Raw genomic sequence first — 17,770 nt, forward strand, 5'->3', positions numbered from 1 at the left:
TTATTAGCTATTCAGACAAACGATCACAAACAGAATATAAATAAAAAAACAGGAGAAATTAAATATGTATATATATTTTTATTCATTGTTTTGTCCAGAATGGACAGGACAACCGCGAAATGGCCATTCGGTCTACTTTTCAGCGGCTGCTTACTTTACTTTAAAATTTGGATAAACAAGGCAGATTATTGAATTGTTCTTGGAATTTGAAAAGCTTTATTTACCACATGTCTACTCAATAACGACGGGTGATTGGGACGCAGCTAAATATGTGACAATAAATTTAAATCTTCGCTAATTTGCCTGAAATGTCGGGAAAGAGATCTGGCGATGGAATTTGAAAAAAAGATGAAGCGCAAGAAGTCAAAATGATATATTGAGCTTGGGTTGCCCAGGGACAGAAGATCATAAAATTCAATTTAACAAAAGAGCCAGTACGACAGGCGATGTGTAGAAGTTTCGATTTTGTTACCTCGTTTTTCAATTTATGGCGTGTGTGCCCGACGAATCGAAATCGAGGTAACATATACCGTTAAAATTATGTATCAATCATAACAGAAAGCTACTCTCCCTTTTTGAAATCATCACAATTGGTCCCTTAGCTAGGGCTTTGGGTATCGCACCAATTTTAAAGCGAAATCATAAGTCGCTCAAGCGTAACGTTACGAAAGCTTTAAAAATGCCTCAGGCGTTATTTTGTATTTTGCATGGTGTTATATCTACTGAGAGTATTCAGAAGGTATATTAGATGATTAAAATTTGATCAGATTGATTTAATATTGGAATATTGTTAGTCAATGCATATATTTCAGAATAGAATTTAGGATCTATATTAATGATGGATCATTCAATGAAGAATTAATGGCAGTATGATTATTTCTCGCGTATGTAAAAAAGTTAAGTTGTAATGTAGAGTAATAGCTTTGATAGATCTTAGGTGTATACTTGTGATTATGAAGAGACAGGTCAAACATTTGGGGGTAAATGCGGGAGTGGGCAAGGTTTTAGGAGCAGGGGTCACGAATTTTACCCGCCTGGACTGGTGGGCCATGTAAGTGTAACGTAAAAAGGAACATTTTATGAACAATATTTACAGTGTTGAAAAGCAAACGTGGAAAACAATAAGCCTCGTGCCAAAACTAAATTTAATCGCAATCTCAACAAAATTTGTTTGGTTGTGGCAGCATTATACAGGACAGATTGAAGTAGTTAGCGGGTCGGATTTGGCCCGCGGAACGTAGTTTGCCCACTTCGGGTCTAGATGTATCAAATTTCTAATTTCCAAATGATCAGGACATGTTAAGTCTTATCACATAAGTCTCGACTGTGCTATGAAATGATCAAACCATCAACCAGGGTGTCCCGTCATACAGGTTGTCTACCTCACTTTTATTTCGTATATTTTTTAGCGAGTTAGTCAGTGACTTGTAAGACCTACTATAGTTCGCAGCATGAAATATATACAGTATGTTATTTGTCAAAATATGTTTTCCAAATCATAAAAGCTTTGAATTTTCCCAAAGTCACAATATAGTCATGAGTCAGTACTACATATTCAGTCAATAGGCCCTTGAAACAGGTAAAACGAAATAACCACACCGAAGGAGCATGAGGAAATAGCCCATTTAGCGAAACCCTTTTGATTATATATACACAATATATCATAAAGTATATATTTTTTGAAAATGTTATGAATTTTCCGACATTTTATACATTGTTCAGTAGCATGATTATAAAGCGATTTATGCTGATAATGATATCAATCGTAATACATATTGTTGTAAGACTGTGGGAACATGGAAGATACAGTCAATCTACATCAGACGGCCAAAATTTTATAAAAAAATATTTAACGAACGCGGATATGTGGAGAAACGACTTTATCGTTGTGATGAACGTAGGAAACAACGACCCTAAAGTTAACTATAGTGACATCACACTTGCCAGTCAGTGTTCAGTGAACAATCTACATCACCTGCCAGAATTGGTGGCCCGATGGAATGGTCCCGCATCAGTAGCAGTTTTTGCTCCCCATTCAGATTTCGTTAAAGCTATTTTAGGTATACATTGGCTGGAAAAATGTTTTCCAAAGACTTTTATAAAAACCAATTTTCATTTAGTTTATCCACTCGAGCATCCGCCATTCTTTGAAGACAGAGAATTGCCGGTTATATTGAAAGACATGGTTTCAAAATCAGCACCAGAACGAAAGAAAGATTCGTATTGTACGAAGGCGATGGACGCATTGAAAAGTTTCAAGGGTGGCAATTACGTACTGAAAGGACAGCAATATCCACATAATACTTTGCGAAACGTCGCTATAAGTGGTATAGAAAGCGACTTCGTGTTTTTAGTAGATGTTGACACCTTCCCAGCCATCTATGCAAGAAGTCAATTTCAGGAATTTTTGAAATTAGACGAGTATAGGACTCAGTTTTTGAACACTAAAACTGCATTTGTTGTTCCTGCTTTTGAAGTGGATGAAAATGTGATTCCAACGACCAAGACTAAACTGATACAGGAATATAAAAAGGGAAACGTACGACCTTTTCACAGCGAAACATGCAAGAATTGTCATGAACCAACGAGGTAGGAAAATTTTCGCTATTAGTGTTAAAATTTACTACAGTATAGATATATTTGCTAGAATATTTGCTTAAAGTAAGATCCTAATCGATCAAAAAAATAGGCGAGAAAAAAACGAAATAAATATCCCAAACAACTATTGACGAGCACTGAGATCTGTATAGGCTAAATCTTGAAGCACAGGTTTTAGCTGTTATCTGTCGACAAGTACTTTTTCCTATATATATGCTGTAAATGATGATCAGATGAAAAGTTAGAAATCCTAATATTAAATCTACACTGCGTTAATTTGAACCACCCCTGTCAACTAAGAGGTTGGTTTTCATATTTTTCGAGCGAAGCAAAATGTTCTTACTTTAAATTTTGCGCTATTCTTAAATGACTTAATTTTAAATATTCGAATAAAATACAAATAAAAGATAGTATTTGTAGGTTGATCGACCGTGGGTCACCGCATGGCCGTTGCAGTCTAACAATATTTCGATTTTTAATGACAGAAATAGTAGGAAGAGTTTAGTGAAACCTGATTAACAGTGGTAATTTATGTATAATTTCAGGTTTTCGGATTGGATTGCGATTCCAGAGAAGCATGATTTGATTGTTGCTTATGAAGCTGAATGGAAGGAATCCTGGGAACCTTTTTACATCACACATAAATCTCATATTCCACTATACGATGAACGTTTTAGACAATATGGATTTGACAGAATTAGTCAAGTGAGTAAATATGTGATATAAAATGTAACATATTTCTTACATTGACAGTATCAGTATGTTAGACCAGGCAATACAATCTCCGGGTTTCTAAATTTGCATTGATATACTAGATATCCGATGGCTGGAAGTTATAATTCGTTCTGCCTGTGAGTAAATATTAGAGGCAACATTTGATTAACTTTCCCCAAAAATTTCAGTGTGAATGTGAAGTGTCTATCGCATGATACTCGTCGACCAAAACCCCGCGACTCGTCAAATCGTGACTTTGGGGCAATATTGTTTTTATTTCATATTTTGAGATACTAGTGGAATAGTTTTATCTTAGACAAATATTGTTTCTATTACTCGACGCCTTTTTTGCTGGTTAGGTTATTACAAAAGTTAATTTATATAAATCTTTTTTCATTTTATCACAGGTTTGCGAGTTATTTGTTTCTGGTTACAAGTTCATTGTAATGAATAATATTTTTGTCGTTCACCAAGGATTTAAAAGACCCCATGAATTTCATTCCAGTAAAAATTTAGAAAATAAAAGAAACTTTAAGATTTATATTGAGGTAAGTTATAGCATGGAATATTTCAATATGGTTTTTGAAAAAAATGTCGAAAAATTATCGACGTTTGAAGTAGTATGATTGTATATAGGCACTAGAATAATAAGCTATGTGACCATACCTTTTTTACGTTTTAAATATATCATCGAAATTGGTCAATGCGGGATTAAAAGTACTCTGAATATTCCCTTATTGGGTATTTATTTTGGCTAATGAGATTAGTATCCTCCAGTCTTACTTCGGAAGAACTGATGCAGGATGAGAATAGCGTTTCATGAGATCGCTGACAGAAAGCTTAATTTGCTTATATACGAAAAACTGCTTACTGTTAAATTAATATTATTACTGAACGATTTTCTCATGTCTTCTTTTTTCTTTCCGTATCAGGAGTTCATTCCGGATCTTGCAAAGAAATACCCATCTGCTAATCGAACATGCACTGATGGTGGGAAACGCAAAGGTATCGCAAAGTCCAAATTTCGACCTCATTTCAAAATGTAAGTTTTATAGAAACGTAGAATAATATTTTGAAAATATTTTAGGTGCTCCAACATTTTAAAATTGTTACAAACAAAGCCATTGGCATGACAATGATATTTAAAATTTACAATTAAGTGAAATATTTTTATTTACAGAATTGCCGAGAAGAAAGCCACTGAGCTGTAATTCAATATAGATTAGAAACAGACAAATCAATAATATCATCGTCATATACCGTGATGGAAGCGTATTTCGGTCCGGACAATTAGTTCTATGCAATGAGTTCTGACATTTGTAATCTCGGAATATTTTTATACTGTGATATGCGTATTATAAAAGACGCCGAGGTAACCATGCCAATGCCATGGTAACCAAGTTGAAAAAAATCAAAACTTCTTCAAACTAACTGGAGGTTTACCTTGTTGCGCCTGTCACAAGTTGTGATTTTTTTTCCAGTATTCAATTTTTCATCCTAAACGGATTAATATAATACGATACCGTTATCTTCAAATACATAGGTTGCAACAGATAATAAGCCCTTTATCGTTATTATTATATTGTTGATCGTAACTATTTAATGAGAGTAAACTGGAGCGGATTGCTGATACTGATATTCGCTCGATCAATGTCCCCTGATCATATATTTTTGTAAACCAGCAGATTTTCGATAGGCATCGAACTCTGAATCACACGAAATCGTGGAAAGCACATTTCTGACAAATGTGAAAATGTAACTCAAGTCAGTCAGCATTTTTCTAACGCTTCATTATGCATGCAGGTGCACAACACCAATCAATATGTTTGTACCATCATTGTGCAATTCTCATTAATATATCCATTGTGTGTAATGTCAATATTATAAGATTCGTTCGCTATTTGATGACAATGTATTGGTTTCGAAATTTGAGAACTATTACAACCATCTTCCTAGTGTTATGCAGTGCTTACAACTTATTGAACACAAACTGGGCCTGTAGAACATTTTACTAAGCTATTGTCGCTGCTTCTGTTTTGTGAGTAGGAAATTAACCGCATACCCATGCTGGACTACATGGCCTATCGGTTTCCCATTAAAATATATTTTTTATTGAAGTACGGTTGCATGTATTTCATAACAGATTCCAAAAATATTTCTGAGAATGTTCCAAGTTATGACTGTGCAATTCTGAAACATGCGTGAAGCATTAGTTTGGTACATTATGAGTTTTACCTCAAAATTCGGCGACTGTAAACTTTACATAAGAGTCACAAAAAATTAATTACAGTACGAAAAAAAACTCAAATTGGAGTTGTGGCACAATGTTACGGAATATTAAAATAAATCAATAACTCATATGGGATGAATAAAAACACATTAATTGTATTTAATCTTATTGAAAGTCTGCAATCGGAATCATTTGTCTCTTTCGAACAATGAAATTTAGCACAAGAAAATTCAGTAATTCGGCACAATAAGAGCGAAATGTTTGTTATAACTGATTTGTAGGTTGATGTAACTCATAGTTGCTGCAAGACACATCTACGCTTTTATCGAGTTTGTGAGCAGTGCATGCTGCCTATTCATTAGCGCAGAAATCCCTTGTAAATATCTGTACAGGCAGAACTCTTTTTAGAAGTGGCGATGAAAGGCCTGGTACAGGTTTTTCACATATAAATTTGGAATCAATAAAGCTCAACACTACAAACTTTTTGCCAAACTGTTGTATTATAAGTGATGCAATGAAAAGAAAATTTGGGCAGTTGAAGTGAGAATATTTTTCTCTATACAATAATACTTTCGAATACCTTCGACAATTAAGTGCTCGCTGTCGGCCATTTTTTTCACTTTAATACATCTTGCGTTAAGCATTCAAAACATGTAATAATGTTTGGTCCTTATTCAACCAAAAGACGAAAATGTTAAAAAAAATAATGTCTCTAGATGTCTTCACATTTGGTTCTCATATACAAACACATAAACCACAGCCATTCTTGTTTTCACTTTTCTAGTGAATCGTGAAGTTTCTTTAGTAAGAACAGATATAACTCCTTCCCAGGGTCCGATCAGTGGTTTCACGACTTGTATCTCACCTGAAAATAGGTTTCATTGCTTTTGAAAACATATGTAAACAAGTATTTACTGTTCAATATTACTTCAATTTAATACTTAAAAGTAACCACATTCATCTAAATTTTATTGCAGCATGAATAAATCATTGAATTGCATTATTCGTCTTCGGAACTTTTCTTTCTTACCTGCATGTTTCGTTACTTTCACCCTAAAAATTCCTTCATGGTTTCCGTCAACGATCGAATAAGAGAAACGACTCAATGAAAATCGATTCTGTAAAATATAGAAACAGTTCTTTGAATCATTATCACCCGCCTGTATCTTTAGACTGTCAGCTCAATAGTAAGATATATATTATTTTTGCAAGTTTTTTTCACATGAATAAAATGTTGATAAAATATATTGATGAAAAAGCGCAACTTTCAGTGTGAAGAGTATTTGAAGAATACAAAATGTTCTTCTTGGTGGCTACGGTTTTTATAGCTTGCATGAAAGGTATTTTATTTGATGATCCTAATATTTGCAAAAAAAGACACACGAAGAAATTATATGAGATATGTTTGGCTGATATCATTTATATATTAGTAAATAAAATGTGTTCAACAATACATTCGAACAGCTCGAAGTAGATGAGTTAATCGACAACAGCCTACAAAAGAATAGGCTTTTCTCGAAGATTTCTAGTAATTTCAGCAGATGCAATCCGTCTGAACGTTTGAAACGATTTGCAACTTACGACAAAATGGCACATGTAACACTGTATTTTGGGGTATCGCTGTGCCTATTGTATTTGTAGTATATCCACAACTGATTAGCAGTAAAAATTTAACTTATCATTTCTTGGTGATACTTAGCGTAGGTATGTTGGCACTAAGCGTAGGTATGTTGGCAGCGTCTCCACTTAAATTGTATATTCTACCAGTGATGTTTTACGAAGCAACACACAATTGAAATTTACATTTGTGTGATTGCACATGTTTAGTTTTGAGTCGACACCAGGAAAAATACTGGGAGACAGAGTCTTACATACCCCACCCACAAGTTAGACCATATCATAAATTTTTTTTGTGTGTGACCGTGACTTACCTGTCTAATCCTCAAAACCAATCTTGGATTATCTTGTGAAGCATGTGGAAGAGATGGTATCAATATGTGAAGATATCTATACATGGTTTCAGTACATGATATTGATGAACATTGAGGAAGGCAACTCAATGTTGTTCCTTTCCTGTGTTTTGTAGGCAAAAATGAAAATTTAAAATTCTGTCCCAGAAACGCATTCATCTGGAAAGTTTATTAACTCGATTCACCAGATGCAGATTTTGCAGTATTCCGCATGCCAACTGCTATCCTAATTAACGTAAGGAAAGGGTTGTCTATTTCACATTTTGGAAGCGACTTCCAGACTTGAAGATATGTGAATCTTCATAACATTAACTATATACAAAGACATGATCGGTACCGGTACTGTCTTTTTAGAGAATGGCGGTGTTAGATTAGGAGTAACGTTACAACCAGACAATTTCTCATTTCACTTTTTTCACATGATCCTAGGCCTAAACAATTATTCATTCCTTCATCCTGCACTGACGTTTTTACGATAGTGTCTACTTTACAATGACAAGTCATGGTACCGAAAAAATTGAACTACATTGGGTAGTTTTCATTTAGGTTAATGCATATTCCCTAAATAATAATAATAAATTTGGGGTCGATCTCAAGGTGGCTTCATAGGACAATGTGGCTTCATAGGACAAGGTGTCGGGTTGATGTTTTCTTTCATTGTGCAACGCAAAACGAATATTTATCATATTGTCGTAATAATTTTCACAATCCGACAACACTTACATCATGACAAACGTGCTAACTTCAAATAAAAATACAACTCAACGGGCAACATTAATTAAGAAAGATGATAAGACTCATAGCAAAAACGAAACAAGTGTACCTGTCGTTGAGTATCAATATCTAGAGATATCATTTTATTCGAAGTTTACGCCTATTTATAAGGCGTTTCTCCAGTCAAGGCTCTGGAAAAGCATTCACTGATATGTCTACACCTGCGATGTTTTGGAAAGCCCGCAGTACCACCAGTTTGGTATCATGTCATCCAATCATAAATTGACAAAATGGAAATAATTTTTCAAATAAATATATATTTGATGATCATAACGAGGGAGATGTTAACAACAAGTAGAAGTTTAATAAAACAGTAATACCATATCATGTTCGGCCATAGATAAAACAAACACACTTCATCTTCAATTATAGCGAACTCGTTAGATTATCGTTATATTGGCTTCATTTTTTTTTTGGACAAACCACAAAAAAATGGCATTTCTTGAATGATATTTTTTCTATTTATTTTTAGGAAGACAAGAAAAATTACGAAAACGTAATGTGAGATATGTTCGAACGCGAAGAAAAACAAACAAGAAATAACATAAATTTAAAATGAACAAGAAAAAAATATTAATATCATAATATATAATCATAATAGTATTGACAACAAAAAACCAAGCCCAGATCCATTCGCACTATTTTACAAATCAAACTTGATCAATGCCAAAGTGCATCAAAAAATAACCTAGACAGCTACTGGCAAATATTAATCGCCCTTGTTCTCTAACTTCGGCATAACAAAAATAAAAAACACTTCGTCGTGGTGAGTAACAATATATGTATGGTTCAGAACTGAGAAAAAAATGAAAGTAAAAATAGGATAAACGTTAATTTGAAAAATCAATTTATGTTAAAAAATGTAAAAAGCGTTTAATCTTAATATGCTGATAAAAAGTGAACTAGAGAAATTTGAATTAATGGTGACTAATCAAGATGACTTTTCGTAATTTTTACTTTCTGAGTCACATCGTGTGTAAGCATCTTTCCGGGCTATATTAATAACCAATGCCTATAGCGAAATGTGTGGCAGATTAATAAAAGGTACAACGATATTTATTGCACCACACTTCAGTTGAATATGACCTTGAGATTATACAGTCTGATTCTGCTACGTAATAATTCGGTTTTTATTTACACACAGAATGGCTTATAATATCTGGCAACATTGAATAATTCAAATTAGCAGGGGATAATTTACGGTAAATGAGTTACTCATGATTCTGACCAGCAGATGTATTTACAAAAGCAGCATTAGTACTTGTGAAGAATTCTTTTATTTAGTAATAAAATTTAAATATGGGACACCTCTAAAAATCAGGTTCAATAGCATTATTCTGGCAATGGGATTTAGCAGTGGCCGTCTAATGCGACACAAGAATTGCTTTCACTGAGTCATTCTTCCAGGTGTCGACATCAGAAATATGATCAATTAAATATGCGCACGTCTTTAATTTTTTGTATTAGTACGACGAAATGCTGATATTGGGTGATATAAAAAAAAGGAACCAACACATGACCCACTAGATATGACTAGAAGGTACCTATATTGAGTGATTTGGCAACAAAGAACTAGTTTATATTGAAAATGAATGATTTTATTTAATAAAAATATGAAAAAACTACAATATGCTGAAGCTGTCATGGAATCTAACTCGCCGTAGAAATACTTGGCGGAGTACGATTCAGTAAAATTTGCACCGAAATGAATGCGCGATAATTCCACAAGATCATAGCGAGATACTTCCGTTTTATTAATGATCTTTGTGCTTAACATCGTTAATATGACACATTTGAAAAACCTATACAACATGCCTACGCGGCATGAAACTTCCCGCAAGATGTTTCTTTCAACAGGAGCTTTGCTGTCCGAATTGATCAACCCGGTTCTTGCCAGATATCCGGTTATAAATCATACGCTCCGACGAATATATATAATCTAGAAATAAAGAGCGACCATCGACGTCCCCGGTACAATTTTAGGCTTAAATCGAGGACGTAGTCTTTAGGGCCTACAAGTTCTTCTGCGGTGTAAACAACCCCAGTGGGGCGCTTAATACGGGTTGAACTTTTGACTTTGAACGCATCGCCGACGTTTCCGTCTGTGAGAAGAAACTCGTAACGATCTGTGCTGTGACTGCGTGCCAAACTCATTCGGAAGAGTGGTTTTTCTTGATTTGTGCCATTTGAAAGTGAAATATTGTGAAAGGATATTTGTTTTGGTTGTTTGAGACAAGACCGCGGCTTACCACGGCATGACCGCCTTGAACATCTCCTACTATATTTATGTTAAGCACCGATGCGAGCAAAAAATGCAATATAACAATTGAATACATAACAAGCATATATATAAATCCACCATAAAATACACAATATTACAAATACGAGCATAGCAGTATCAAACGACATAAGGGAATCGGATCCACAACATCGACAGAATCACGTGACAATTGAACATCCAATCCAGATCAACATCCCGGGTGTGGCGTACAGTAGACCAATACCAGTGCAGTGTGTAGATAGTGTATCGACCAATCAAAATTCAAGCAGTAAGCAAGCAGGAGACATGCAAAAAACAACAACAACATATACAATGAGACGCCGTTTACACCAACAATTTTAATGTATAGTTACAACTAGCGAAACCGAGGCGTGGGGTAAGGTAGGGTAGGTCCAGGACTGGCATGATGCTTGAGACGACTCGATATTCAAAATAGACAAATATGTCCGGTTGGGGGGGGGGGGGCAATTTCACAAGAAATTATCTTCCTCAAAACGAAAATAAGCTAAATATTATACTGTATACTTATTATGCTCAATCAAGAAAAGACCATTAATAAGGTAATAAGGTTCACGATAGCAAACCTGACATTCAATATATACAAAAATGGAAGCAAAGCATTTGTAACTGTACTCACGTGTTAGATATCTTGGTATATCCGGATGGACATTCCAATGACACACAACGATGATCTCCGTGAGTATTGAAGCAAGTTTGTCCATCCAAACAAGGAGATGTACTGGCAGCACATTCGTCAACGTCTAAACGTAAGATAAACAAGAACTGATGAAAAAACAATCGATTCTTAGACTATTGTCATAAAATGGCTCATTTTATTGTGGGTTGTTTCACTGAAAATTCCCTCATATTATTATGAACTTTTTCCTAAATCTTCAAGGTTTATTATATACTAAGAAACAATTCTTAGATATGACAAAGACAAATTAATTCTACTTAAGATACTCATAATAATATTGTATCCAATAACCGACGAGATTTATCATTTATGATTTACATTTGAAGAGTAAAACAGGATTATATTGGAGCGCAGACAACCTGTTTTAACCTGTGAAAGAGGGCCTATTAGATTTCTTACCGTCACAAGTAGCTCCAAAGTTAGCAGACTTAAATCCATCAGGACAGAAACATTCATAACTTCCTGGTAGATTTTTACATTTATACTTGCAACTTTCTCCAATAGATGAAGAACACTCGTCGACGTCTGAAATAGGGAAAGGAATGAAATGTTGAGAACAAATAAGGGAGAAGAAATTGGGTTATCTTCTGTGTATCATTAACAAGTCGGACTGGGTTTATTACATTTTGAGGCTTGACCAACTTTTATTTTTGAAAGAATCAAGATAAACATCAAAGGACAATTATTCAATGCGTTAAACTTCTCAAGACGATCTAAAATAGTTGGAAATACCTACCTTTGCATGTCGGTAATCCATCTGTGGTGAGAGAATTATCGTATCCGCTATCACATACACATTTGAATGTTTTTGCTAAATTAACACACTTTCCACCTTCGTTGCATCGATGCAAAGATGGATCTTCACATTCGTTTATATCTGCGAATAAATAAATCATTTTACCACCAGTGAGAAAAAGTTTAGCATCGTGCAGTCAAGTCACACAGGCAGTTTTAGTTTCTATATGACAAAAGAGGGCGCTTCAGAAGTGTGTGTACCGATATGGAGGTAACTAATTTTTCTTGACTATTTTACATCAAGTTGTGTAGAGGGACTGAAACCTATGGGCAGGGGTGTATATTCACTTGGTTAATATAGACAAGCCCCGAACTCGTAATAGAATAGCAAAATCGGAATAAAATTATGGCCTAACCTGGTACACACACTATACGGGAGTACCCAAAAGAGTACTGAAATATTCTTTCGAAAAAAATTTGTTTTCGAAAAACTTGTATGGAAGGGCTAATATCAGCTCCGAACAGAAATACTTTCACGTCAATATTTAAAGAGCTTGATTAAAATAGTATGCCAACAACAATAACATTATCAATATTACCAAGGCAAAGTCTTCCGTCGGCATCTGCTTTGAGACCATCCGGACAAACTAAGGGATCTTCGCATCTAAATCCACCGTCTTCATTAATACATGTCGATCCACGTTTGCATGTGTGAGTTCCTTCAGTACATTCATCAATATCTATAAAAAAAAAGTTATTGTTCACGAGCTTTTAAATGAAAAATAGTCTCCGAATCAACTTATATAAAATGGTGTCATAATTTTCTTTGTGGCGTAATCAATCGAGATGACAACATTTTTTTTTCATTCCTTTTATTATTAAAATTTGACGAAGTAATAATTGCAAATAACCTTGGCAAGACTTCAAATCTCTGCTGAGTACATATCCAGGTGAGCATCGTATCTTGGGAGGATCTCTACATACGAAACTCCCAACTGTATTTATACATGTTGCTCCTTCGCCACAACCAGCTTCTCCGTTCTCGCACTCGTTCACATCTACAAGACATAAATATGAGGGTTAAAATATTTATTAATTTATATTTTTATTAATCTAGCCATCAGATTTCACAAAAAATAAAACAGAAACTGGTGCAGTAAAAAAGCATCTAACCTGACCCCAACGCCCATTGCTATTGATGAACAAACAAAGCATCTTACCCATTTTTGCATTTGCTTGCTACGGATAGGCCTAATCGGTCCACTTGTTACACAATGCATATCCCATAAACGTTTTTTTTAAAAGCTTGCACTCCTTATCACCAGCTATGGCTGCATCTCGATAAAAAAAATCAATGAATGTAAGACTTACTCACCTTCACACAAAGTATTCTTTGCATTTGGAGTAAGTCCAATTGGACATTTACATTCATAACTACCAGCAGTATTCATGCATGTCGCTCCTTTTGGACAAACGAAATCACGAGCTCTACATTCGTCTATGTCTGGAATAGAGAAATTGATGACGGTTAAACAGGGTAAAAGTAATTCGAAACTTAAAACCCTCAATTTATACATATATAAACATAAAACCCTTAATTTATACATATATAAACATTCGTTCTTTGATCATTTTGGGGTTGAAATCCAAACCTTAGTAAACCACTTTGAGGGTACGGTATTTGCCACAGTGCCAAGAAACAATTATTAGTTGTATAGATATGATTATGTTCACACACTCTAACTCTAAACGAGACTAACTAACTAATTATTTTATTATCAGTGAATGACACCATTAGTCCGATTATGTGAACAAACTTAAAGTATTGCTTTTTATTTGCTACGTTTACGCCATGAATGATAACATTATACATCGAGAAGAATGACTGCAGATTTTTATAAAATTATTTGAATCTGATCCAAGTTTATTTCAAGGTTTTATCAACACTCGATTATCTACATTTTAAACATTTTTTGTCAAAGAAATGACACAAAAATCTCTTACCAATGCATCTTCCAGTAGCGTCGGTAAAGAAACCGGCATCACATAACTTAGGGATACATTTATACGATCCTCTGACATTACGGCAATCCATATTAGCAAGACAATCATGGATGTTTAGTTCGCATTCATCAATATCTGTAAGAAGAGCATAAATTGAAAAGTTGAAAAAAAAATTAATAAAATATGCATCTAAGAGACGAAATGATTTCGGATTGTTATAATACCATACCCGCATGTGCACGAGTAAAAAGTCAGAAACAATGGCGTTGATGAAGTCGGGTCGCGGTGAACAAGTATATATGTATACAAAACAACACGAGGCTTCATAGTCAGAATTCAAAAGTTTTTGTTTATTTTTGAACAATCAGGTACCTTCACAGGTATTTCTTTCCGTTAATTCATATCCAGTTCCACAACTGATTCTACGTTGGCAGAAGAATGTTCCAACTCTATTCAAACATATTTCATGTTCTGTACATGTGTGAGTATTCAAAACGCATTCGTTTACATCTGTAAATTTCAAACAAAAAATTAGCCTTACTTAAACTGGCCCTCACGCTCGCAGTTTACATAATTCATTTTCTTAATGAATTTAACCTTTACCCTTGACTATTTCAGGAAGTTAATTGCACCCATTTTAAACAATTTTTGAAGAGATGGCAGCAATATAGTAGAAAAATAGGATTTTTTTACTACTGTATAATATAGAAATAGTACTAGTGGCGGAAACCTAAAGTTAATATTGAACTAATTTGACTATAATTTGGTTAAAAATATTCAAAAAACATATTTTCGAAAATAGGATTTTATGGAAATAATCGTAAATGGCTATATAAGATAAACTTGTTTTACTTTTAGCCCCAAATATATTATGATGGATGGTTTTTTTAATGCAAGTTCGAACGCAAAACGCAATGCAAGCTCGTGATAGTGCTAGATTTTATCTTGTGCACATAAACAGTTTTCCGTACTCTATCTTCGCCATATCACTTTTGGGTAACTAGTATAGTTAACTCACCAACGCAATCCATTTTGTTAACATGAAGTCTGTATCCCTTGCGACATGAACACACCATACCATCTGAGGTATCATCGCATATCTGTTGGCATTCACTGTCTGTTGCACATCGTGGTCCAGAAGGTTCTGGACAACAAAGGAATAAATTTATTGAAGACATAGTACTAAGGTTAAATCGCATCACTGACATGAAATCGACAATATCTTGGCTCCATTTCATTTTTGTATATAGCGCAAACAGCTGATTCAAGCCCAACTAAAAATGAGTTTGTGTCCGCTAAATATGGTGTTTGCAATAAACACAATTTCTGAGTGTCCTCCAATATAAGCGACAATTGGCGATTCCGCGAAGGTGTAAATGCAACGATGTTTTACCGACGACTTGTTTTCACGGATATATTTGATTACAGTAATTAAACTACTAATTACTCCTCCAAAATACTGATAAGGTAAATGACTGTCGACGACTACACAGAAAGAAATGACAGAGTCGTCGTTTATGAGTTTGTTTTAGAGTACGTCTTTATACTTGTCTAAGGGTACAGCTCCAGCTTGTCTGCAGATTTGTATAGTTTATCAATATAGTTACTGTTGAGTTCAAATGGCCTTGAGGTTCAGTTCCACGCTAGCCCTTGCAATGTACATGTTTAAAGCAGCACATAAAAATTAATGGCCATGGTTCGTTCATTCACGGGACCTGATATCAATATTTGCTTCAACACAAATCAACAACAAATTAAAAGTTTGCCGGGACCACTGTTTCAGACGACAGGATCCACGACTATTAAATCAGGACCGGGATTATGAGCAGGACAACATCACCCTTTGTTATTTTTATGAAAGTGTGCTCATTGCCAGGTCGCAATCATTGCTATAAAAGTGGGAATATTACTGTCACAAAGGGAGTAAAGCAAACATCGCTGCGCGCTTGGATCTACTTATAACATACTGATCTATATTGGTTGTTAATTTACTCCAGGATTCGACAATTACCATCAGTCGTTTCAAGCGTAAGTTATGTTGAACTCCACGGAGAAATGCGACTGTTTATAATATTTTCTGGTAAGTTATGGTCTAAAATGGCAATTAGCGAAACAGCGCTGACAGATATACCAAGGGGTATCCCGTTTAAAACAATGGGTTCCTTCCAGAATATTGTAAATGTGAGAAATATTGTGATTGTGAAGCTTGGTTTACGTATAGGCCATGCCAGATTATGTAATTTATGGATGATGTTAGAAAACTAATTACGATAAGAAAACAGAGGCATTAAAAGATTTCGGCAACACGGGTGTCCGATTTGAGCGTTGTAAACGAAACCCAATCCCCAAAACGCATTTGTGGTTAACAGATTTCTTTTTGACGGCATTTAACAAATTGGTTATATCTATTTTGCCGTATTGCAGTACTACTAGTGAGCCTGTTAAAATATGTTCTGTGTGGGGGCATTTAGCTCTTTCCGTTGATGAATGCGAGTGCTTTAATGGTGGTATGGCGGAGATCCATATCAATCCGCGTGATTTATGAAGTAAACATTTGTCAAATTTAAAAGTTATTTTGGACCAAGTATGATTTTACCGTAGCATAATGTCCAAGTACCGACAGCCAGGCGCGATTTGACGCCAATCGGAGATGAATCAACCACAACAGTATTAAGTTTGTGTTATGATCACATCGTCTGCTGGAAGTCAAACATTAGGAAACCAAAGCTCACCCGCGACCTTTTGAACTCTTCGACCCTTGACCTGACTATGAAATAGGAAGGGAATTGCGTATTCAAATGCTACTTATAATATAACTTAATATAAAAAACTTCAACATTAGTTTTATACAAATGAACGACTCCCTCTTGAGACCGTCGCATACACATCCACACCCGAATTTAGGCCATAGAACCATTTAACAATGCGCTATCATGAAATAGGCCTTGATTCAATATTAATCTATGAAGAATGTGTGATCAAATACATAAATAAGACGACAGGATATTACGTTTGTTGAAAATCACATGAGATTTGACTTAAGTCTTGGCGTACTTCATTTCATTAGTTCTATTGTAAGAAGTAGTCATAAAAGTTGAGAATAAAGGAATATAATCATTACGTCTTTCAAGTAGATTTTTAACCGTTTAGCAATGGTCATAATACACATCGCATCAAATTTCTGACGGGCTGTGACAGTCACGAATACACAATGATTTTGCAGCATACCATAAAACGATAGGGATTCCCATGCAACTATAAAAGTATAATCGGAAAATTTTGATACCAGCAAATAATATGATGAAATCATCGTCTTTTGTGCCGCTTGGTGCGAATCCAGTAGAAGGTTGTTGTTTACCAAATTCGTTTATAAAACGATTTTGGTGTTTGGCACAAGGTAATATAATGATTCATTTGGTCGCTATTGGATCAGCGTTGCCAAATTGTAATACATTTCTACCGTTTAAGGCTTTTAATTTAAAATAGTTACTGTTACTCATCAGATCATGTCATCCTCGATTGGATGTTTTTAATTGGTAAGCTATTTATGATTTCGTGATTTCGATATGACCTTGTTTCGACTAGCATTGAAACGAAACGCTCAGACATATTTTGAAAAGAGAACTGGTTTGCAATAATTTTAGATCGGTAATAATAGGTGATTAGTATGCATATATGACCTTACATAGAATTCGATACCAAGAGGCGCACAAACAACGACACTTTGAGCATTGATTTCTCGTCGTAATATTGAATTTGAGGAGTTA

The 17,770-nt window shown here is 34.8% G+C and overlaps 2 protein-coding genes across 4 annotated transcripts in view; one reads left to right on the forward strand and one right to left on the reverse strand.

Annotated features, from left to right (window-relative positions):
• Nucleotides 1-759: 759 nt before the first annotated feature.
• On the forward strand, nucleotides 760-4,717 carry LOC120328928 (beta-1,4-glucuronyltransferase 1-like). The gene is made up of 5 exons (XM_039395516.2): nucleotides 760-2,589; nucleotides 3,144-3,303; nucleotides 3,720-3,860; nucleotides 4,245-4,354; nucleotides 4,493-4,717. Exons 1-5 carry the CDS (start codon nucleotides 1,691-1,693, stop codon nucleotides 4,521-4,523), a joined length of 1,341 nt encoding a protein of 446 aa, XP_039251450.2. The 5' UTR covers nucleotides 760-1,690; the 3' UTR covers nucleotides 4,524-4,717.
• An 834-nt stretch (nucleotides 4,718-5,551) lies between these two features.
• LOC120328917 (uncharacterized) overlaps nucleotides 5,552-17,770 on the reverse strand; it is a 43,964-nt gene continuing 31,745 nt past the window's right edge. The window contains exons 13-24 of one of the 3 annotated variants that reach the window (XM_039395496.2): nucleotides 15,022-15,147; nucleotides 14,376-14,513; nucleotides 14,004-14,138; nucleotides 13,375-13,503; nucleotides 12,911-13,057; nucleotides 12,599-12,739; nucleotides 12,001-12,141; nucleotides 11,664-11,789; nucleotides 11,205-11,328; nucleotides 7,474-7,615; nucleotides 6,573-6,660; nucleotides 5,552-6,407 (exon numbers count right to left, since the gene is read on the reverse strand). In XM_039395496.2, the coding sequence (XP_039251430.2) occupies nucleotides 6,265-6,407; nucleotides 6,573-6,660; nucleotides 7,474-7,615; nucleotides 11,205-11,328; nucleotides 11,664-11,789; nucleotides 12,001-12,141; nucleotides 12,599-12,739; nucleotides 12,911-13,057; nucleotides 13,375-13,503; nucleotides 14,004-14,138; nucleotides 14,376-14,513; nucleotides 15,022-15,147 (1,580 nt within the window). In that variant the 3' untranslated portion in view covers nucleotides 5,552-6,264. Of the gene's footprint in view, nucleotides 6,408-6,572; nucleotides 6,661-7,473; nucleotides 7,616-8,523; nucleotides 10,565-11,204; nucleotides 11,329-11,663; nucleotides 11,790-12,000; nucleotides 12,142-12,598; nucleotides 12,740-12,910; nucleotides 13,058-13,374; nucleotides 13,504-14,003; nucleotides 14,139-14,375; nucleotides 14,514-15,021; nucleotides 15,148-17,770 lie in introns of those variants that run through there. The other 2 variants (XM_039395497.2, XM_039395495.2) reach the window with 2 other exon arrangements.

This window comes from Styela clava, chromosome 7 (assembly GCF_964204865.1).
Source record: "Styela clava chromosome 7, kaStyClav1.hap1.2, whole genome shotgun sequence".
In the NCBI taxonomy this organism is placed as follows: domain Eukaryota; kingdom Metazoa; phylum Chordata; class Ascidiacea; order Stolidobranchia; family Styelidae; genus Styela; species Styela clava.